General features: G+C 40.5%; 1 protein-coding gene across 50 annotated transcripts in view; it reads left to right on the forward strand.

The window, feature by feature from the left end:
- Positions 1 to 24778, forward strand: part of CACNA1C (calcium voltage-gated channel subunit alpha1 C) — a 752487-nt gene that overhangs the window by 516063 nt on the left and 211646 nt on the right. For all 50 annotated transcript variants that reach the window (XM_019464982.2, XM_053895067.1, XM_053895065.1 and 47 more), the window contains exon 6: positions 23441 to 23599. In XM_019464982.2, the coding sequence (XP_019320527.2) occupies positions 23441 to 23599 (159 nt within the window). The remainder of the gene's footprint in view (positions 1 to 23440; positions 23600 to 24778) is intronic.

The following is a 24778-nucleotide window of genomic DNA, read 5'->3' on the forward strand; positions in this document are numbered from 1 at the left end:
TTCCCAGACCTCCCTTTCTCCTGGTTAATGTGACAATCCCATGAAGTGCCAGCATGTTGCAGGTGATGTGGGAGAGCTCAAGCCTGAAGACTCAGATTCCAGCCCTGCCTTCACCCCACCTAGCTCAGGGACCTTGGGCAGGTCAGTTCTGTCTGGGTTTCTGTTCTACCTGTAACTTGAAGGGCCTGAACTGCCTGGCATCTGCATCTTTTTCCCTCTTCCATTTTCTTCCTCTCTGCACCAGCTGGTAGCCCTTGCTGGTAGCAGGCCTTCTTGCCTCTCCACACCCTGCTTCTCTCTTCCCTTTCATTTCCTTGGACTTGGCCCTCTTCTTCCCCTCACTTTCTAATTTGTTCTGTGTCTTTATGTCTCTTTTTTCCTAAAGTGATCTTAAATGTCATGGAACCTGAAACCAAAATGGGGGACCTTAAACCACTTAAACCATTTGTACTTCGTACAAGGGCAGGAGCATGTGCAGAGGCTCACGCCTAAGTCCATCCCTCTCTCTACTTCTCGTTGGACCAGAGCTGTCCAGTCCCACTCCTGTCCCTTTCAGAAATCCTTTCTGCCGCATCTTCTAGGTCCCTCCTCTGCCACTGTTTCTTTGGTTTTTTTCTTACACTAAAACAGGAAACCTTGTTCCCTGTGTTCCTCTCATGGTGCCATTCCTGAACCAGAATGTCTGAGTGGGAAAGGACGTTAGCTATCTGGTCCAGCCAAGTTTCCATTTTACAGATGAGAACACTGCGGCCAGCCATTTTAAATGGCTTTCTCAAGGCCACACAGCTACCTGGTGGCAGGCAGATAGGACTCAATTCCTATACCATGTGTAAGAAGACTAACAGGAGTCATGATGGACCCTCTGGTTTGTATAGTCTTTGGAGTTTACAGAGCTCCCTCGCACACCTGTGTTCACAGCCACCCCAAGAGGAAGCCTGAGGGGATGTCAGTGCCTCCTCCACTTTCCAGTCAAACTCCTGGCATGTCTTCATTAAGGTGGAGCAGACCCTCTGGAAGACAGCTACAGACAGCATGGCCTCTTAACATTCCAAACAGGTTGGCCAGCCTGCTTTGCTGAGAGGGGTCTGAAGTCAGCTCCCTGGTGTTGGCAGGCCTTGCCTACCAGAAACAAAAGAGAATTTAGAATACGGTCCCACACATCCTGCCTCAGTCCCACAAAACTTTTCATGTTCAAGACCGCTAGGAGTTGATGCCCACGCTCTTCCACATCACCTAGCATGAATCTACTGCACCCCCCTCCTCTGATTTGGGAACTCTTGACCCCTCTGCTTTAGATGCCTCTGAAGGGGTCCCTAGACTAGAAGGTCGGAGTCACAATTACAGTCCCAGCTCTGCTGCCAACCTCTCTGTTCCTTCACACATTGCCTCAGTTTCTCTATCTACAAAGTGAGATTAGTGATGAGTATTCCATGGACAGGGATGAGGTTTTACCTCTAAAGCCCCTACCAGCTTCTAGCAACAATGAGTTTTTTAAATCCACCTCTTGAAGAGAGATGTTATGGATTATGATGAGCCATGGCATCAGGTAGTGAGAAAAAGAAGATGACCCAAATGCAGCAAAGCAAGTTAATTTAAATAATGAGCATATTTCAAAAGTTCCAGTGCCTGTTGTTGTGGTGTTTTACTGAGAAGTTATTGAAAAATCAATAACAGTACCTGATTACACTGAGAAATCTCTATTATTTGGTGTTCTACATACAGCAGCTCAAAAAATAATAATGGCAAAGAATGATGCATCTCACCACACAATAACTTCTCATATTTACTAAAGTGCACAGACATTCCCCCAGTGATGAAAATGTCCCTTTTTGATTTAAGAACAAAATGTAAGTGGTGATAAATGTTAGGGTTACCACCAACTAAAAGCAATATTCAGCATCAGTGCAAGCCTTTCATACTCTACAAGCTGTATTGGCTGATTAATCGGCCCAGTGGTCCAGGAAGGCAGGGACATTATCCCTAATTTATAGATAAGCAAATACAGTCCCAAGTGCTTCTCCCAGAGTAATGAACAGAGATGGGTTCAGATGATTTTCCAAGTCAGGAATATTCCCTGTAGGACTCAGGTCTCTGTTGTTTGGAGGAGAGCACAGTTTTCCCATCAGGGTGCTCCATATGGCTTGTGAGATTGAGGACAATTGATAGTTCCAAGCGCTGGTTTATTTAGGTTTTGATGGTTGATGAACCCCTTTGGTTACAGAGGCTGGTGAGGGATAGTATCATTGATGCCTAGAGACTTGTGAGAAAGTGGGAGGCGCTCTGGGTCTACAAGTGAAAAAACCAGGGATCTAAGTCTGGCCAGTGAGGTGATCATATTATTTAAATTTGATCTTCACTTTCCTCATCTGGGAAATGAAAGGGTTAAACTGTATTAACCCTAAAATTCTTCTAAGCAGTATCATCCTATGCTTCAATGGTATAGAACAGCAATAACCCAAGAATTTCTTTTTTTAATCACTAGTTCTAGACGTAGTGATCGACAGGGCATGACCTTTGGCAAATCCCTTCACTCTTTTAGCCCCCAATATATTAGCAATCAGGCCAGAGGTGGGAGAATATGTCCTATAGTAAGTCAATAATATTTATTAAGCACTGAGAATGTGCCTAGGACTGTGGCAGGTGGTGTAACTCACAGAAGAGAGCTTCGTAAATTCAGGAAGTTCCATGATTGATTCTCTTATGTGCCTGGCCCTTTTCTGGAGATCCCCAAACATGAAATAACAGCCAGAAGCAAGGTGACTGTAACCTAATTTAAAATAATGAAAATAATAAAGGCCACTTAGGCTTACAAGTGACCCATGCTTTATAAGTGCTAGAAAGAAAAATGAGGGGGGAGAAAATGAAGATACAGTGAAGTCAGTGTCCCATGAAATGATCAACACACAGGACATGAACCCCATGTACCTGTTATTCTTGGTTTGTTCCCTCTTGCTGATTCATGACAATTAGTAGTTGAGGACATTGACACTGGAGTCCTATTACCTGGGTTCAAATTCCCAGAGCCACCAATTATTAGCTATCTGCCTCAGTTTCCTGATCTATAAAATAGGGGTTCAAATTGCATTTATATCACGGAGTTATTGTGAGGATTAAATATATAAATGCTTGTAAAGCATTTATACTTGTGCTCAACACATAAGCATTCAACAAATATTAGCTGTTAGTATTCCTGGGTTCAACTCTCTACCTACCTTAGGCTCCACATTAGACTCATTAAAGGAAGGGGAATTTCTACAATTGATTTTTAAAAGTTAGCTTTAATGGGGCACCTGGGTGACTCAGTCAGTTAAGTTTCCACTCTTAAGCTCAGGTCATGATCTCATGGTGTGTGGGTTCGAGCCCCATGTCAGGCTCCACACTGGCAGCTTGGAGCCTGCTTGGAATTCTGTGTCTCCCTCTGTCTCTGCCCTTCTCCTAGTCTCTCTCTCTCTCTCTCTCTCTCTCAAAATAAATAAACATTATTTTTCAAAGTTAACTTTAATGAAGTATAATTTATATTCAGTAACCCCCTGTCCTGTGTGATTGTTACACATCTTTTACTCATACATATATTTAAACCACATCCTATAGTGTTAATATTTTTTGCTTTAAACAGTCAGTTGTCTTTTAAGTAAATTATGAAAAAATAAACATAGTCTTTTATATTCACACACTTATTTACCATTTCTAGTGCTCTCCATTCCTTTCTATAGATCTAAGTTTTCCTTCTGGTATCATTTCCCCCACCTTGAAGGACATCCCCTAGGATTTATATAACACAGGTCTTCTGCTACAGAATTATCTCCGCTTTTGTTTATATTAACATGTTCTTATTTCATCCCCTTTTTGAAGAATATTTTTGCTGCATATAGAATTCCCGTTTGACACTTTTTTTGCTCATAACTACAGATATTGTTCCATTTTCTCTGGCCTCCATTGTCTCTGATGAGAAGTCATTGATATTCTTATCATGGTTCTCCCTTTGCATGTTTCTTTTTTTCCTTGACTGCTTCTAAATTTTCTACTTTGGTTTTTAATAATTGACTACAATGTGCCTTGTTGTGGTTTTCATTATATTTTTCCTGCATGGAGTTTGCTGAGATTTTTAGATTTATTCATAACTTGAAGGCTTTATTAAAGTGTGAGGAATTTAAGGCCATTATTCCTTCAAATATATATATATATATATATATATATATATATATATATATATACACACACACACACACATATGTATACATGTACATGTATACATACATATATATAAAGAGATATAAAGATATATATATAAATAGAAAGATATAAAGATATATATAAAGAGAAGATATGTATATATAGATAGATAAAGAAAGAAAAGATATGTATATATAGATAGATACAGATATATGTATTTGAACTTTATATATATATATATATATATATATATATCTATAGATAGGTAGATATCTTCTCTTTCTGGGATTGCAATTATACTTATGTTAGGCCATTTTATATTATCTATTATCTCATTCATCCCTGAAGCTTTGTTCAGTTCTCTTCAGTTTTTTTTCTCTGTTTCACAGATTGAATTTTCTATTGATTATTCTGCTATTTCACTCACTTTTTCTTCTACTGTCTTAATATTCATTAAATGTATTCAATAATTTTTCGTTTCAGTTACTCTTCATTTATATGATCTCCATTTGATTTCTTTTTATGGTTTCAGTTTATCTGTGAAATTCCCTCTCTGTTCTCTTTTTAAGACAATATATTTCTTAATTCTTTTAATATATTTTCCTTTAATTCTTTAAACATTTTTCAAGCTGTTTTAAAATCCCTGTCTGCTAAGTCAGACATCTGAGAGATCTCATTTTAAGTTTCCTTTTGAGGGGTACCTGGGTGGCTGAGCCGGTTAAGCATCAGACTCTTGGTTTCAGCTCAGGTCACAATCTCATGGTTCATGAGATTGAGCCCTGAAGCTGTCAGCACAGGGCCTGCTTGGGATTCTATCTCTCTCTGTCTCTCTCTGTCTCTCTCTGTCTCTCTGTCTCTCTCTCTCTCAAAATAAAAAAAAACTTTAAAAAAAAGTTTCCTGTTGAATGGTTTTTCTTGATTATGTATCACAGTTTCTTATTTCTTTATATAGCTAGTGATTTTTTTCTGAATACTGGAATTATGAATATGCTGAAAAGAACTGTATTGATGTCATCTTGCTAACAATGTTGATTGTTCAGCAGGCAGTTCATTTACTGACTGATCACTGTGAACTTTTGTAGGCTTGGCTTTTCGCTTGTTGGTGCAAACTGAAAGCCAAAGCCTTTCAACCTCCAAGTTTCATTTGCCTTTCAGATCTTGTCAAAGCTTCCTTTTAGGCTTTATCAGGAGCTGGTCTCACTGTAGGGTAAGTTACTTACTCCAGGTGTGCCCCTTCTGTTGTCTCAATTAGTTTCCCAGGGTATTAATGAAATATTGACTAATCTTCTCTTTCTGAGATTCCAGTTACACTTATGTTAAGCCATTTTATATTATCTATTATCTCATTGGTTCCTGAAGCTTTGTTCAGTTTTCTTCAGGGCCAGAATGGCATCCTATACACTTTAAGGCTGTATGACCCAGCCTTAAGCCATGGATACACAGGGGACTCCTACACAAACGTCTAGGGCCTCTTATCTACCTATCTGCCTCCTCTCTGATGTCACCCCACAGCTACTACAGCTGCCCAAATTCTGATATGATCTCTACCTTCTCACATCAGTTGGTTTGCAGTGGTCTGTCTGCTTAGACTGTAGCTCTTGCTGCTACAATGAGAAAATTGTTCCCAGTCATAGAATTATGGTGTTTACATCATGAGTTTCAATTCTCTCAGGGATTATAGCCCTGTGCTGCTTTATGTACACTTTCTGAAAATAATTTCTTCTTATATTTTTGCCCAGTTTTTTAATGTTTATGGTAGAAGGGTTCATCTGCTACTAGTTTCTCTAAAATGGCTAGGAATGGAAGTATACTTGATTTTTAAATCTCAAAATCAGTGACTAATATTTTAGCAGATATAAACTATTCCCCAAACATTACATAAATTCCATATGATATTATTTATTATGTAATATATAATTGTATATTATATAAGTTACATATTAATTTGTCACACATTTGTTGAGGATTTATTGTATATAAGGCACTGTGGTAGTTGGAAGAAGAAAAGGTACTAAAATCTTTCTTAAGATATTTAGAAAATAACCCAGCAAATTTTACACTCAATTTCTTCTCATGCAATGCCTTCTTTTAATGATATTGAAACCTAGACCCAAAATGTGACATAACTGCCAAGGTCACACAGCTATTGGAGGCAGAAGAAAAAATAGCCTGGCATTTTTTTCCAGTAAATCTGAAATCTCTTTAAACAAAGCAGAACAAAACACTAAGCATAATGCTTACAAATTTTTCCCTCTATAGAAAATTTGATAAGTGCCAAAGCCACTATTGATTCATTAGTTATTTGGGCCAGAAAGGGAAATAAGTAAGTCTAGAATCCTAAGAACATTTTGTTTGAGTTTCATAGAAAGATTGATTCTAGTGTACAGAGTCACCATAAGTTGGCATCAATAAACAAGCTTGTTTCTTTGTTAAACTTCACCTCAAGAACAGCTAGGGAAGAGAAAGCTGTGAGTTTCCTAGGTATAATAGTATTTCTTGGAGAAAGAGATATAATCATGATTAGTAATTAGTAACTGATCCAACTTGATAACTCTACAGTGAGTAGATCTAATTTGCCATCTAAATCCTGGAGATACTTTATTTCTGCACCTTTTACACATTTCTGAAAGAAGGAGTACGAAACAGTAGTGACTGTAACCTAACCATCACTCCCTCCTGTTTAATCTTATTATCAGGTATTTCACTCTGTATACAGTCAGTCCACAGAAACCTCACTCCAGAAAGTTCTATCCAGGGTCTGGCACTAAGAATTTGATTAGCAGAGATTTTCCAAACCTTTTTAATATGCCCATGTATCCAAAGACCCAATTACCTGGATCTGGCATGGTGGTAGTAGGGAAAATTATAATTAGAGGACTTGCCTAGGTAGTTTCTTCCTTAAGAAGTACAGGTCACTTTTACTTTCTGAAATGGCACATGAGGTAATTTGTATCAACTGTCCTGCTGAGGACAACTAGAAATGCTGAACAAAATACTCTAAATCTCTTTTCTGAAACTTGACAAAAATGCCTGACAAAAACAAATATGAATCCTCTCTGGAGAAAGATAACATCATCAAGTTTCTCAAATTATTTTGAAAAACAATTTTGCAAAAATAAGGTCTAACCCACGATACAAAATAACTAGGCACACAAGGAGACAAGATAACAGGAATGAAAATTAGTAGAAACTGCAGACAATATAACCGGGCCCAGAAGGGATCCAGATATTGGAATTATCAGATATAGACATGAAAATAACTGCATTTACTATATTCAAAAAGATTGAAGACAAGATTGATAATTTTCCAGAGAACCAGAAGATATGAAAAAGAACCACATATAAGTTTTAGAAATGGAGAATACAACAGCAAATATTAAACATGCAGTGAATGGATTTACAAAATATGTAGCACAGCTGAAAACAGAATGAACTATTGATAGGTCAGGGGGAAATATTGAGAATGAAGCACAGAGAATCAAAATAATGGGAAATACAGAAAAAGAATGTAAAAGATTGGAGAATAAATGCTGAATTATATGAAATTGTTTTCTACATGTATTGATAGACTCATAATTTTTTTTGTAAGAAAGAATACATTTTAACATGCCACTGAAGTATAATGTAGTGGTTATCTAGATGTAGGAGGGGGTACTACCAGGTGGGGGCATGAGTGGGTCTTCTGTAGAGCTTATGATGTTCTATATCTTGACCTGAGTGATAGTTATATGGTTTTATTTTGTGATAAATTATACTATAAGTGTGCCTGGCTCAGTCAGCTAAATGTCTGACTCTTGGTTTCGGCCCAGGTCATGATCTTATGGCCATGAGATCAAGCCTGTGGTGGGCTCCACACTGGGAACCTACTTAAGATTCTCTCTCTCCCTCTCTGTCTGCCCCTCCTCTGCTCACATGTTCTCTCTGTCTCTCTCTCAAAAAAAATTTACACTCTGTGACCTCTTTCTTTTTTGCACTTTTCTGTATGTATGCTTTATTTCACTTTTTTTTTTTCAAAAAGGTTTAAAACAAAAGAAAAAGTGCAGGCCTAGGCATCTACATCATTGGCAAGTGCCAAAAGAAATCTGCTTCCTATTCTGCCTGTAGCAGAAAGATATAGTTTGTCACCAGTAGGGAGGCAGCATATACAGCGGTAGCAAATCATGATCCCAATGATTTCCAATGGATGAGAGTTGTCATGAGAGAGATACTGTTGAGAAGGATTGCAATGCCTCATCTGGGACAGGAGGGAAAGAGGCCATGATGGATAGCAACATCTGCCATGGCACAGGGTCGGAAAGTAGTGCAGCATATCTGCCATTCTTGCCTGTATAGTAGCTAATAGTTGAGGTTTTAAAGTAAAGTTGGCTTAGCTTATAATTCCAGCTCCAGGTATGTCATTGGACAAGTTATCTGTCTTGCCTAAGCCTCAATTCATTTATCTTTATCAAGATCATTGGGGAATTCAATGAAATGATATATGTAAAGCACTTAGCACAGTGCCCAGCACAGGCTGAGTCCTCAAGAAATGGTAACTGATATTATCATTATTGTTCACTTTGGATCATCTTGTCTCCATTTTGCCATGTTTATTTTTCTCTAATATCAGGATTTTTTTATTATTTTTTTCTCTGAGGTTCTCTTTCCAACCCATATTGCTAATACAAAAAATTAATTCAACATGAAGGTTGATATTTTAATTAATCTTCATAGTTTTTAATATATTAGGCAACAGAGTATTTGCCATCCTTTTCCTAGGACAACAGTCCTCCTTTGGTGACACGCACAAATTTATTAATATGGAAAGGTTAAATTAAAAAGAAATGACATCTTTAATGAATAATGACATTTTAATAAGAACATGTAAAAAAAAATAATAATAAAACTTGAGACTGTAGGAAAGCTATCCAGGCAAGAGTTCTTCCTCCCTTAGTAGGAAGACTCTCTTCCAATAAGAAAATGTATCGGGCATCCTTGAACTTCAGTATGACAAACTTACTCTTTAACCCAAGAGAGGACTACATGCCTTCCTAGTTCTAGACCTATTTTCTTTTGAAAGCCATTAAGCCTGTGAACCATTAAAAGTGCTCATTGTTCCATGGGTCAAATGAAGGCACAAAACATGACCTGTGAGACTTACAGGTCTAATTTCTAGCCAATCCAAACTGGTTCGTGTGAATCAGAAGTTAAGCATTAGGTCAATAGTTGCAACTGGTATGTTGATGATGATGGTGGTGGTGGTGGTGGTGGTAGACACAACCGGAATTGCCAGTAAGAGCATTCACTTTTATTTTTTTTATTTTTATCTTTTTTACTATTTTTTCTTTTATTTTCTTTTTTTAATATAATTATTCTCAAACTGGTTTCCATACAACACCCAGTGCTCATCCCAACAGGTGCCCTCCTCAATGCCCATCACCCACTTTCCCCTCTCCTCTACCCCCCATCAACCCTCAGTTTGTTCTCAGTATTTAAGAGTCTCTTATGGTTTGCCTCCCTCCCTCTCTGTAATTTTTCTCCCCCCTTCCCCCCTGCCATGATCTTCTGTTAAATTTCTCAGGATCTACATATGAGTGAAAACATATGGTATCTGTCTTCACTTTTAAATGTCATTCAGATATGACTTTGGAAAATGAAGACCAACTCTGATTGACTAGTGAGTTAGTAGTCAGAGGACACTTATCTGATCACCTTCCCTAGGAGGGGACATCTTGGCTCACAAAACTCAGAAGTTTTCCAAATAGGGTAATTGCTCCTAATAGAACGGTGATTGATGGTGGCACACAGAAAGTCAACAATACTTTGCCAACTACCCTAAACTCATTGTTCTGTCTGCCCACATTATCCCATTTGCACCACCAAATCTACTCTCCACTCTTCTCTACTCTGCTCTTAGGCCTGGGGGAGCTGATCATATGGAATACAACAAAAGGCTGCATTGCCTCCCAGCTTTCAGGTAGATCCAATCAATAGGAAGCAGAGCAGGAGCTCAGCAGGAGGGAGAAGGGTGAGGTCAGAGTTTTCACATCCCTAAATCCTTTCTTAGCACATCTTCTCTTAAGATGGTCCATCTCCACCAACTGCTCCCCTTACCACTCCTGGTAACCACCTGTTTGTTGCTGGAACCTACTTTTGTGATATTTGTAACCTGGTTTCATTTTTTCTGCCCATAAATTTTAGGCACCTACTATATTCAGATCACATAAAAGGGAGTTAGGAGTCTACCCTCTGTGATGGAACCACTGCAGGTTCCTGAGTAGGGCAATTTTAGGATGAATAATGGGCCAATGCTGCAGAATGGGTTGGGGTTGAAGCTAACTGGAGACAGGAATCCCAGTATATCAGTCCAGGCAAGAGATGGCAAGGACAGCAGTGGCTGCAGCGAGAAGAGCAGATATAAGAAAAACAATGGGATGAAGAATTGTCTGCAGTTGTTGAAGGAGTAACCCAGGGTGACTGCCAAGTGTTGAGCCTTGTGGGTACTGGCTTTAGGGAGAAGGCTGAGTTCAGATTTAGATTTCTTGCATGTGAGGAGATGGAACCCAGTAGAAATATCTAGTAGATTTATAGAGTAATATGATTTGAACTCAAAATAGAGGGCAAAGAAAATGTAATTGCAGATTTGGGCCCATCTAATGGCAGTGACTACTAAAACCTTTAGGAGGCAGTGAAGTGAACAAATTTCCTGAGAAAAAGAGAGTTAGAGACAGCCACACAGGGGTTAGAAGACTAACTGAATAAAAAGGCAGAAGGAAGCTTCACCCACTGACACACCTCACATATACATTCCTTTCTCTCCTTTATGTTTCCACAGTTCTTTGGACATAATTCTTAGGAAACATTGTCACCTGCTTCTGCAATTAGCAGTTTCCATGTCTGCCTCTCTATCTAACTCACAGTTCTTCATGGGCAGCAAGTGCATTTTTTTGTCTTTGTAATATTCTCCAGACTAAAAGAGGTCCAGAAGGGAGGGAGAGGAAGGAAGGCAAAGAACTAGCTGTAGAGGTAGAAGAGCTATAGTTTTACACTGTCACAAAGACAGGGAGGGAGAGAGTTTTTGAAAAAAGGGGGTAATCAATGACATCAAACAGGCCAAGGAAGATAATGGCCATGGCAAAGGCATGGGTTGGCCAGTTGGTGGGCATAAGTAACTTTTGTGGATGCAAGCTTGGTAGGAGTAGTAATGATACAGGCTGTCAAGAGCGAAAATTGATGCCAAGCTCTTCCTTCCTGTAACATTGCAGGATTGAGTCACAATCATTAGAATCCCTTCCATAACTCTGTTGGATAGCTTTTATTGTTACTGGAAGGAGACACTAGCATACATCACTTCTGCTCCCCAGCAGCACAGTGTAGGTGTAGTCTCCCTGTCTCACCCTCTGCCAGGATCATGTGTTTAGAAAAATAAAAATAAAGATTATAGCAAAGAATTCCATAACACCCTGACATCAATTAGTGTGTGGTATTTTCTGCATCCAGCGTTGACTTCACACACTTTACTGATCATACAAATTACCTGAAAAGAGTGATGTGGCAAGGATTACTCTACTCCATTAAAAATTCAGTAACTGCTTAAGAGCAGCATCCAGCCTTCAGCAAGGCTGGATGAGATTACTATGATTTCCCAGGATAACCAGCATGCTCTAAGGCCTTGCTTCCCAAGTGTGGTTGGTGGAGCAACAGCTTTGGTGTCATGGAGGTGTGGTCCAAAATACAAAATTCAGGCTCCATTCCAGATGGCCTGAATCTGAATCTGCATTTTAACAAGATCCCAGGTAACCTGTGTGCATATTCACTGCTTTAGGGTTCTACTGATAGTCTGACCATACTTGCAATAATAATGGCATTTACTACCAGCCACACATTGTTCTCAGCACTTGATGTGAATTAACTTGTTTAATCCTCACAGCACCTTTATGCAATAGTTACTATCCTCATCCTTACTTTAAGATGAGATCAAATAGCTTGTCCAAGGTCACTTGGCTGAGAAGTGGTGGAGCCAGGATTCAACCTGGTCATTTGACTTCAGGACTCCCTGTGCTTTAACCACTGCACTGCACTGCACTGCCCTTCCTCCCCCACCTCCCATGGCAATCAGCTCAGTAGGTTAATAAGTAGGGGATGCACAGTTGCATGTGGTGGCTTAGAGAAAGGCAACTTGACCCTTAGAAGAACACCATCCTACTATTTGGGTATACCATTAGGGAAGGGGAGCTCCTCTGATAACAATTCTGCCAGGGCAAAAAGAGAAATGAAGCAGCTGAAGAAGGAAAGCCTCATTCTAGATTCTCCTCCTGGGAACTGTTGGTATTTTATCTACACTTCTCAAAGTCTGTGTCCCAGGTCCAAGGTGATTAAGGTCTAGGAGCAGTATGGGGCTCAATGGACATGGTAAGGACAATACTCTACTTGAGCACCTGTTTTAATGGAAATATATTCCTTTTACATAGGAATTCTGAGGTGAGGCTGGTGAGAAAGCTTAGAATTGGCTCACTGTGTAGTGACTCTATCATTTTGTTTGAATTTGGTTAAAAGTTTGTTGGAAAATACAGGAGGCATATCACACTTTGGTGGAGCCAGCCTCTCAGTTAAGCATCATCTAGCTAACCAGACCTCTGGATTAAGCAGTATGTTTTTCTGCCCACCGTTCCACAATGAGAGGATAGCCAGCTTAAATCAAGGAATTGTTTTCTAAATTCCTGGGTGTGGCCTACAGTGAGGGCCGTCCTGACTCCTCCCTCAGACTTGGACATGGGCATATGTCTTCCTAACAAATACCCTGACACAGTGCAGGGTCCTAAATCAACAACAAAACCACCAGCAATGCCATTGGAAAGCACTGACTGCATCAAGAATGGGGTCTGTACCACCTTAGAACTTTTTTGGGTTTGAGGTTGGGGGGACATCTCTTTCCATCTAGGCTTCCTGTATTGGCTGCATGTTATGTGGTACCGCAACTCTCTTTTAAGTTGGATCAAGTCAGCCAAAAGCTTGGTGGTGAAAGTGGCCCCCAAAAGAGCCAGCAGGGCATTATGGGCATACCCTCAGAGTTATTGCAAGTTCAGTTCCAGAATACCACAATAAGGCAAATATTGCAATAAAATGAGAAAATTAATTTTTTGCATTTATATGCATTTCCAAGTGCATATAAAACTTATGTTTACACTACACTGTAGTCTATTAAGTATGCAGTAACATAATGTCTTCAAAAAAAATGTACAGACCTTTATTAAAAAATAGTTTGATTGACTCTTCCTTTCATGAACAATTTCTCTGCAGCATGTGATACTCTTTGACATGATTTTCCCCACAGTAGAACCTCTTTCAAAATTGAAGTCCATCCTTTCAAACCCTGCTGCAGCTTTTTCAACTAATTTTATGTAACATTCTAAATCCTTGTCATTTCAACAGTCTTCACGACATCTTTACCAAGAGTAGATTTCATCTCAAGAAGTCACTTTCTTTGCTCATCCATAAGAAGCAACTTCTCATCCATTCCTATTTTATCACGAGATTGCAGCAATTCAGTCACGTCTTCAGGCTCCACTTCTAATTCTGGTTCTCTTGCTATTTCCATCACATCTGCAGTTACTTCCTACACTGAAGTCTTGAACCCCTCAAAGTCATCCATGAGCGTTGGAATCAACTTCCTCCAAACTCCTGCTCATATTGATATTTTGACTTCTTCCCATGAATCACAAATGTTCTCAGTGGCATCTAGAATGGTGAATCCTTTCCAGAAGGTTTTCAGTTTACTCTGCCCAGATCCATCTAAGGAATCCCTATCGATGACAGCTATAGTTTTATAAAACATATTTCTTAAATTGTAAGACTTGAAAGTTGTAGTTACTCCTTGATCCATGGGCTGCAGAATGGATGTTCAGTTAGCAGGTATGAAAGCAACATTAATCTCATTGGACATCTCCATTAGAGCTCATGGGTGACCAAGTGCATTGTCAGTGAACAGTCATATTTTGAAAAGAATCTTTTTTTCTGAGTAGTAGGTCTCAATAGTGGGCTTAAAATATTTAGTAAACCATGTTGTAATGTCACCCAGGCTTTGTTCTTCCATTTATACAGCACAGACAGAGTATATTTAGCATAATTTTTGCAGGCCCTAGATTGGCATTGAGAATTGGATTTAATTTAAAATCCCAGCTGCATTAGCCCCCAACTGGAGAGCCAACCTGTCCTTTGAAACTTTGAAGCCAGGCATTGACTCTTTCTAGTTATGAAAGTCTAAATGGCATTTTCTAATATAAGACTGTTTTGTCTACAATGAAAACTTGTTGTTTAGTGTAGATCTTTTGATAATTTGCCAGTTTCTCCATCAGTACCTGCTGCTTCACCTTGCCTTTTTATATTATGGATATGGCTTCTTTCCTTAAGCCTCATGAACCAACCTCTGCTAGCTTCAAACTTTTATTCTGCAGCTTCCTGACTTCTCTCAGCCTGCATAGAACTGAAGAGACTTAGGGCCTTTCTCTGGGTTAGGCTTTGGCTTAAAGGAATGTTGTGGCTGGTTTGGTCTTCTCTCCAGGCCACTATTGGCCTGTGAACTTTCTTTATATCAGCAATAAGGCTGTTTCACTTTCTTATCATTTGTGTGTTCACTAGAGTAGCACTTTTAATTCCCTTCAAGAACTTTTCCTCTGCATTTACAACTTGGCTATTTGGTACCAGAGGCCTGGCTTTCAGGCTGTGTCAGCTTTGGACATGCCTTCCTCACTAAGCTTAAGTCATTTCTTTTTTTTTTAATTTGTTTAATGTTTATTTACTTTTGAGAGAGAGAGAGAGAGAGAGAGAGCATGAGCAGGGAAGGGGCAGAGATAGACAGAGACACAGAATCCAAAGCAGGTTCCAGGCTCTGAGCAGTCAGCACAAAGCCTGATGTGGGGCTTGAACTCACGAGCCATGAGATCATGACCTGAGCTGAAGTCAGATGCTTAACTGACTGAGCCACCCAGGTGCCCCTAAGCTTGGTCATTTCTATCTTATGATTTAAAGTGAGAGTCATGTGACTCTTCGCACAAAAACACTTAGAGACCATTGTAAGGTTATTAATTGGCCTAATTTCAATATTGTTGTGTCTCAGGGAGTAGGGAGGCTCAAGGAGATAAAGAGAGATGGGGAAATGTCAAGTCGGTGGAGCAGTCATAACACACACAACATTTATTGATTAAGTTTGCCATCTTCTAAGGGCTGGGTTCATGGCACCACAAAACAATTACAATGATATATCATAATACATCAAAGATCACTGAGCACAGTTAACCATAATAAAATATAATAATAATGAAAACATTTGAAATGTTGTGAAAATTACCAAAGTGTGACACAGAGACACAAAGTGAACAAAATGCTGCTGGGAAAATGGCACTAATAGACTTGCTCAATGCAGGGTCATCACAAACCTTCAATTTGTAAAAGATGTAGTATCTGCAAAGTGCAATAAAGTCAAGTGCAATAAAACAAGGTATGCCTATAGAGTACTCTTGGCCCAATTCCCTGCCTTCCTCTGCTTGCTCTGTGGCTAGGAAGAGGATTATTTCCTCCATTTTACAAATGAAGAAGTTGTCAGAAGAGCCTTTCTCATGTGCTTCCTGAATTATTTTCTCTGAAAGTGTAAGTGATTTCTGCTTCAAACAGAAGCAGTAAACTGGTTTCCCAAGTCTCCTTCCAGTAAATCTTTTAAGAGGCAGAGAACAAAACCAAAGGAAAAGCATGAGCCTGGCAGACAGGAGAGCCACAGGTCTTTCCTCAGACGACCAGGCAACCTACCTCTCCTGGAACTTAGACCCCTCTGCCTGGACCTGCCTACCTGGCCAGCTTCTCTTCTTGGTGAAGCCTTCTTCTACCCTCTATGCCAAAGGATGATCTTTGTAATACTTTGTTCTCTTCCCTTAAAGCTCTTAAAAAGTTTATAATTGTTTATTGATTGTATGATTGTTTAATTAATGTTTGGCTTCCATTACAAACTCTGTGAGGGCAAGGCCTGCAGACCTCTTATCTGCCACTCTATCCCCAGCCCTAGCACAGCAGGTGGCCCATAGAACATAACTTAATAAATATCCTTTGAATGAGTGAAAATTAAAGTATTGAATTACATGACCCCAAAGTCCTCTTCCTATTCTGACAAGCTTTGGTTTGTTTATGAGAAACTTGGACTTATCACCACCACACTAAACCCAAACCTCCCTTCTCCTAGTTCAGTGATTCTCAGCATTGTTTTCTTATCAATTTTATGATCAGGATTTCTTGATAATTTTTATTGTTTTCTGAGTGTTTGGCTAGAACTTTGGAGTCTGAAAAGTTGGGACATGAAGTGTACATTCCTAACCACCAACAAAAAAAAGCTGTAAGTCAATGTGGAACCTGACCAATGAAATCAAACTAACATTAGCAAAGATCTCCAATTTGGGGGTCTTCAATTATTTCTCCCTTTCCTCCCATTGTATACCAGAACGACTTAAAAGTTGAGTTCAAAAGGAGTATGGGAATAGAGTTTACATGAAAAGAACAGAGCCTGTAGGTCTAGCACTTGATCAGACAACCCTTATGCACATTGCCTTTCAGCCCCAGTAAGTTTTCATTTTCCTTCTTCAGGCTCTTGCTCACAAAGTCATTCTAAAACTCCTTCCTGGTGTGACTCCTGGGGCCCTGAGAAGAACAATTCATCATCAAAGCAGGGCTTAGTGAGACGTTTTTTTATAAAACAAGAGTGTAATATATCCTCAGCTCTGTATCCATCCTGGTGGACCATCTGTAAGGGGTATGGAAGCACCAACTTCAGTCGGCCTGGGCAATTTCAAGCTAATCTCAACACTATCTTCAAGAAAGATGCCAGATTTTGCTTTCCATAATTGATGGCTCCTCTTAATCTTTTAAGGAAAAACAGGACAATTTATATGCCCCAGATCCTCTAAGTCTTTCCAACCCTGGAATTTTCAGGTAGGTACACAGCCATTTGTCCAGGGATTAACAGCAACATAAGAGGGGGGAAAGGAAAAGCCATACATGCCAACTAAGATCCATCTCTGTCCTTTTCCTAAACTCAGCATTGAATGGTGCCACTTGCCAAAGCCCCATCTCCCTGGGAGATCTGGCAACCAGGCATCTTGGGAGACTTTCCTTCTACCAAGAGGAGGTCATCTAACATGAACTGCAAATTATCAGACACTGGATTTCTATACTATATGTTTAATCCCTGTGTAGAACCGTGTGTTCCACATTTTCTGGTATAGTTTGCATATCAAACATCTTCTATTGTTCCCATAGGCACATGTGTATTTGCCAGATCTCATATCCTGATTTGAAGTTAGGAAAATAGACTCATCATATTTTAGGCCTTTACTGATCTTGTGCTCAGAGGACATTTTCCAACAGTTGCTGTGATCACCAGGCTTACCTAGGGTCCATTTGCTTCTACCAGCATGAGCAGCCAGCCCTGAAGAAAGGCCTAGCAATTTTTTACCAGCCATAAGCATGGCTTATCTGAGTAGAACACTTGGGTGGAGAAATGTCAAATTAGAACTTGAACTGAAGGAGCTGTTTCTGGGACAGCTGTGAGCCAATTCCAAAAAGAAGATAGTAAGCACCCACACCTTGAGAGCCAAATTCTGTAGATGGACTGGAAAGAAGGAATTCTGGCCCCATGCTTTCATATACCAGTCTGTTCCAGGCTGTCCCAGGCTGGCTGTGAGGAAAGTAGGCAGAAACTAGAAGTTTTTCCTGGACTGGCCTTAGAAACATCTAAGAAACATGTTGTAAGCATGTGTTTATTGCTTTATAGACATAGATTTTGGAGGCTAAGAACCACAGTCTAAGTGCTATGGGGAGGCATTTAGCACAGTGGCAAAGCCCACAGGCTCAGGAGCCAGGCTACCTACCTGGCCCTGTACCCCATACTACCATTCACCACACATGTAACTATGGGCAGGCCATTTTGCCTCCCTTGGACTCACTTTTCTCATCTGTAAAATACAGTTAATAACAGTACCTGCTTCGTGGGTTGTTGCCAGGAAGAAATGGAATAATCCAAGTAGAGTGTTGAGAGCTGCACCTGACCCACAAAAATGTCTTCAGAACAGGTTAAGCAGGATATAGGGGCTTTGGTGTGCCAGGGCAATTCTTCACCCAAGAATACCCACAAGGCACCTCCTCCAAGAACTTGTTCAGTCAATGCTTGCACATATCTGAGAATGAAGATCCCACTACCTCTTAAAACATCCCACTCTAGGGGAGTCTGGGTAGCTCAGTCAGTTAAGCATTCAACTCTTGATTTTGGCTCGGGTCATGATTCCAGGGTCATGGGACGAGCCCCACATTTGTCTCTTAAGAGTCTGCTTAAGATTCTCTCTCTCTCTCCCTCTGCCCCTCTTCCCTGCTCTGTCTCTCAAAAAACAAAACAAACAAAATATCCCATTCCATCTTCAGATAGGTCTACTTTTTTAATAGTTTTCATTTGTGTTGAATCTAAATCTTTTCTGGAAACTTCCTAGTTAGTTGTGGTTCCATCCCTGTGGTTACATCAATTCATCTAACTCCTCTTTCTCAAAATAGCAATTTAAATCATATGTAAATCAGGGGCGCCTGGGTGGCGCAGTCGGTTAAGCGTCCGACTTCAGCCAGGTCACGATCTCGCGGTCCGTGAGTTCGAGCCCCGCGTCGGGCTCTGGGCTGATGGCTCGGAGCCTGGAGCCTGTTTCCGATTCTGTGTCTCCCTCTCTCTCTGCCCCTCCCCCGTTCATGCTCTGTCTCTCTCTGTCCCAAAAATAAATAAAAAACGTTGAAAAAAAAAAATTTAAAAAAATAAATAAATAAATAAATCATATGTAAATCATTGATATCACCCTCCCTGCCTGTGCTTTTCCCATTCTATGAGTCTTATCTTTTTCTGACAATACATCTTTAGTTTCCTCTAATGATTATTTAAAGGCATGGTTTTCCATTCCTTCATCATTGTGGTTTCTGTTTTTTAAGGCAGCCTGTGCTTACAGATGCAATTTAGCTCTGTGTGCATTGAGTCTCTACTATGTGCTAAGATACAAAGATGAGAAGATGAGGCTTCAGGGAATGGCATTCTAGGCAGGTGTAACAGCATGTGCCGAATAGGGAGGCATGAAGCCGGAGAACTTCAGACAGTGCAGTATATTCCCAGAATAAGGAGTAAGGTATAAACTGGAATCAGTTGTGATCAAACTATGAAAGTTGGCAGGTGAGTGTTATGTGATAGGGAATCATCAGAGGACTTTTCATCAGGGAAGCAACACGTTCTAGCAACATGTTCATCAGGGAAGCAACACGTGCCTGAACATGAGCATTCTAACTACAGCGTGAAGATTGGGCAAAACTGAACGTAAGGAGACCATTAACTGAATGAAGAACACCAAGAAGATGGAAAAGAGGAAAACAACTCATGAGTCAAAATGTCCAAAATATATACCAAAGGCTAACAGTGTCTATCTCTGGGTGGTGGAATAAGGATTCCACCTTATTTCCACCTGATTTCTTGCTTCTTTTTGCTTCCCATGTTTTCTAATTTCTCTGTGATAAGTATTTTCTGTTTTTCTCAATGATTTTCTGTGTTTTTCTGTGATCTTCTCTATAATACATGATTTTTCATATATCATTTATATAGTAAAAATAATTTATGCTTGTCTAAAAATACTTCAAAATCAAACTTGCGTGACTTGATAACCAGTTAGAGGGAAGAGCCTTGGCAATCGGTTTCATGGCCTGGATCCTCAGGTGGGAGGTATGGCCTCCAACTGAGATAGGGACAGGGGAACAGGTGTCCCTGATGGCTGAAAGGAAGTCCACAGGCTACTGTGATTTCGTTTTGGCCTCTTTGTAGCCTACTCAGAAGTCTCTGCCTGAGTTTGCAGGCCCCTGGAACTCAGCTGTCCATTCACATCCCTACCTGTACAGCACACTCCATTGCATCAAAGTCCATCAAAGCAAACTTTAGATTTAAAGTTTGTCCCTCCTTCAGTAAATACTTACTGAGTTCCAGGTGTGCCTGGCATGGTGAAGTGTCCAACTTCGGCTCAGGTCATGATCTTGTATTCTGTGAGTTCGAGCCCCATGTCAGGCTCTGTGCTGACAGCTCAGATCCTGGAGCCTGCTTCGGATTCTGTCTCCCTCTATGTCTCTGCCCCTCCCCAGCATGCACTCTCTCTCTCTCAAAATATAATAAACATTAAAAAAAATTAAAAATACTTACTGAGTGCCTGCTGTGTGCATCAGTGCTAAAACAGCAAAAAGAGCAGGCAGCCCCTGTCTTCAAAAATTCAGCCCAGTGTGAAAGACAAATAAAAATGCTTTAAAAAATCATTTGATGAGGGGCACCTGGGTGACTCAATTGGTTAAGTGTCCAACTTCGGCTCAGGTCATACCTTGCAGTTTGTGAGTTCGAGCCCCGTGTCAGGCTCTGTGCTGACAGTTCAGAGCCTGGAGCCTGCTTTGGATTCTGTGATTCCCTCTCTCTCTTTTCCTCCTTCACTTGCACTCTGTCTCTCTCTCTTTTTTTAATCTTTATTAAAAAAAAAACACTTAATGAACATAGAATTCCAAACTGAGACTAATGCTCCAAAGGAAGGGAAATGGTTCCAAGGAGATATATAAGAGAGGAAACTTCTGTCTGGGAGCTTGGAGAAGGATCCCCAAGAAGAGAGATGCTTGGGCCCAAAGCAGAAGGATAAGTAGGTGGGGACTGTGGAGAAGAATTCCAGGCCGAGAGAGGAGCATGCTTCACATCCCTGTGGTAGATGAAGTGCAGGCATACCTCATTTTATTGCAGTTTACTATATTGTGCTTTGAAGATGTTGCATTTTTGACAAATTGAGGGCTTGTGGCAACCCTGTGTCAAGCAAGTCTGTCAAGCCCTTTTCCTAGCAGCACTTGCTCACTTTGTGTCTCTGGTCACATTTGGGTAATTCTCACAATATTTCAAGCTTTCTAATTGTTATTATATTTGTTATAATGATGTGTGATCTGATTTCAGTGATTATGACTCACTGAAAGCTGAGATGATGGTGAGCATTTTTTAGCAATAAATTATTTTTTAATTAAGGTATGCACATTGGTTTTTTAGGCATAATACTATTGTATACTAAATAGACTACAGTGTAGAGTAAACATAACTTTTACTTGAACTGGGAAACCAAAACTTCATTTGACTCACTTTATTGCAATATCCATTTCATTGCAGTGGTCTGGAACAAAACCCTCATTGAGGTCTACCGTATAGTATATTGGAGGCTAAAAGAAAAGCTGTTTGGCCAGGAGTGTGGAGAGTGAGGACAGGGGATGGGGCGGGTGGAGAAGTAGATAGGGCCAGACCCTACAATGCCTTAAAGGACACAAGAAGGACTCTGGTCTTAACCTAAGAGCAGCACCTTGGCTGAAGCACAGAGGACCAATTCCCATTCTGTGTCTCTCACCACTTTCTTGCCACCCAAGGCTGTGGCACTAAAGGCCAGGCAGCAAAGCCCACTGATGGCCTGGATAGGTTGGATCTAGAGATCTCCATCCTCTTCAGTGAGTAGCACTTTGAGAGCTCCCCGCCCCAGCAGACACCTCTGAAACTTGCTTTGCAATTCAGTTTTCAACTTCCTCCATGGCTTCACATACTTTAACACTAATGTGTGTACAACTTGCTAATTAATGAAATCATTTGGATCTGAAAACATCTTGTTCTAATGGGAGGCTGCAAAGCACTCTCATTAATTCACAGGTAAAATTATTCCAGCTTTTCTCTTTTATTTTTTTTTTCCTCTCCCCATCTTGGCTTAATAACTGGGGAGAATTCCTCTAATTAGCCTTGTGAATATCACTGCACCAAATCACAAAACATCAGTGGCTGCCTTGGGGTCTGGGGAGAGGGGGACCCAGACTTTGTTTACCCAGTGCAGAGGGAGGGCAGTGGCTGAATACAAAGATGAAGCTTCCAGCACAAGAGAGGATGTCTGCGGTTGGGGGGGTAAGTCAGATGCGGACACTAAAAGTGCCCTGTGTGGTGTGATGCACAGGTGGGCATCCTATCATATGTGTGTCAGAGGTGGCCACAAGATTTTCTGCACAACTGGCCTAGATGTAAGGAAGGAGAACCTGCCCTTTCCCCCACTTCTGCCGTAGGACATGAAGATTTGGTGTACTCACTGTTGATAGTAATCTAGGGGTGACTGGCTGCAACTGTCTCTCCACCATTTGCAAATGAAAACTTGTAACATCTCTTTTGAACAAGGAGTATTCTTGGTGTCATTTATGGTTGAGTTCATAAGTTTGGGGGTCCTTGTTGCCATAAGATGATAGTACAAGCCTTCAGTACTTTTGGGATGCACTGACAAGACTGATACACTACGTAGGATTTTTCGTTTACTTTTTTTTGTCCTGGCAGGATCTGAGTACTTTTAGTTTTTATTGTGGTAATATATACATATCAAACTTTGCCATTATAATCATTTTAAGTATATGGTTCAGTGACACTAAGTATATTCACATTGTGCAAAGACCACCACCATCCATCTCTAGAACTTTCTTATCTTCCCAAATGGAAATTACATATTTAACTTGAACTCCCTTTATTGGGGCTTTTCAATGGAGGGCTCTAGTGTTCTCCAGATATGGGCCCTGAGGGAAAGTGGCCTGGCCAGAAATCTGTAGGAAGAGAGGTTCACTCACATAATCCAGATAAGGTCTTAGGTATCACCACCTATGTGTAACCTGGGGGTATGAATCAGTTTCAACAAAGAAAGTCCCCCCTCCCAGATGCCTGACAACCAGGCTGATGTGTGTTTTCTGGCAGATGGGTCAGCCACAGGATCTAGTAATCCCACCTTGAGGGATAAGCAAGTCCTTGCAGAGCTGTGTCTAGTCAAAGTTAATTCTCACTGTAGTGAGATGGTGGTCTGGGACAAAAAGATGCTAGGTTATCTCTAAGACAGGATATTAGAAAATTGGATAGTTCTGGATGAAACAACATGTTCTTCCCCTTAGAAGTACAACATCTGCCAGTCCTTTCATTTGAATGTGCCTCCAAGAAAGATTTGGAGTCAGGCCAACCTAGATATCAATCCCTGTTCTGTCACTCACTGTGTGACCTTACACCTCAGTTTCCTCATCTAAAAAATCAGACTTGTGATACCTCACTAGTAGAATTGCTAAAAAGATTACATGAGATTATGTCAGTATGGCATCTGAGATAGCACTTGGTTTAGTAAGTGGAAGCTGATGTTCTCACTGTTACTATCTAATTTTGTCATTGTAGGTCTCCAAGTCGTTCTGAATTCCATTATCAAGGCCATGGTCCCCCTGCTGCATATTGCCCTGTTAGTGCTATTTGTCATCATCATCTACGCTATCATTGGCCTGGAGCTCTTCATGGGAAAGATGCATAAGACCTGCTACAACCAGGAGGGCATAGCAGGTAAGGAAGATGCTGAGAGGTCAGCTCTCAAGAGGCTTCACTGTGTCATTGCTACTTTCCTTGTAGTTGGGTGAACTGCCACCATATAACCAGTGGTGCTAGGCAAGGCCTCCTCCATTCAAGGACTCATCTTTTCATTCCATGGTTAAGTGAGAGGCAGAGATTGGTATTGTTTTTCTCTTGGTAATTTTTCTTTTTACTAAAGTAGATCTCTGTTAAGACAGCTCCCATCCAGCACTGCTAAACAGTTTAAATGAGCTGTGTGATTCAAAAAACATAACCAAGCCAACCTTGAGTATTTTAATTTAAGAATCAGAACTGACCCAGGGCACCTGGGTGGCTCAGTCAGTTGAGCATCCGACTTGGGCTCAGGCCGTGATCTCACAGTTCATGGATTTGAGCCCTGTGTCGGGCTCTGTGCTGACAGCTCAGAGCCTGGAGCCTACTTCAGATTCTGTGTCTCCCTCTCTCTCTGCCCCTTCCCCGCTTGCACTCTGTCTCTCTCTCTGTCTCAAAAATAAATAAACTTTAAAAAAAAGAATCAGAACTGACCTAGTGATGGTGTGTATCTCTATTCCATTGGTCTTCCAGTGTCACTTGTCATTCAAAGCCCTGGCTTTGCCTGCAGCCAGTAGATGCCTCCATCACAACCCTGGGTTCTTTCCACTATCTAGGGCTCATCTTGCCTCCTCTGTGTCAGTGTTTTGTGCTTCTACATTCATAGGCAGAACCTCCCACCTTTTTAAGACTTCCCTATATTCCTTCCATAAAACAATATAGTTAACAAGAAATGCTGGCCCATTTAGCACTTCTCTGAATACAACTAGTTTTGGTTTGTGGGATATGCTACAAACTGCTGTCTTAGGTTACTAAAATCTCAGCTGCACCTTTAAAAAAAACATTTAAACAGAGATTGACAAAATAAACAGACATATAAAGCAGTTTAACATAAAAACTTTTTGAAAAAGTACTTTCCCCCAAAGGGGTTAGCAGTGTTAAATTTATGTGATTTTTTATTCCAATAACAAGATCTTTCATTCTAGTTTTTGGCATCTTGATGGAGAAAGGGGAACATCTGTCTGAAGCTTTAAAAGATACCTCATTTCTTTCCATCAGTACTGCTTCTCATTTCTATTCAGCCCAGGCATTAAATTAAATGTGACCCCTCTTGCCTTGGGA

The sequence above is a fragment of the Panthera pardus genome, unplaced genomic scaffold (assembly GCF_024362965.1).
Source record: "Panthera pardus isolate Hobbes unplaced genomic scaffold, ASM2436296v1 HiC_scaffold_6, whole genome shotgun sequence".
NCBI classification, from domain to species: Eukaryota; Metazoa; Chordata; class Mammalia; order Carnivora; family Felidae; genus Panthera; species Panthera pardus.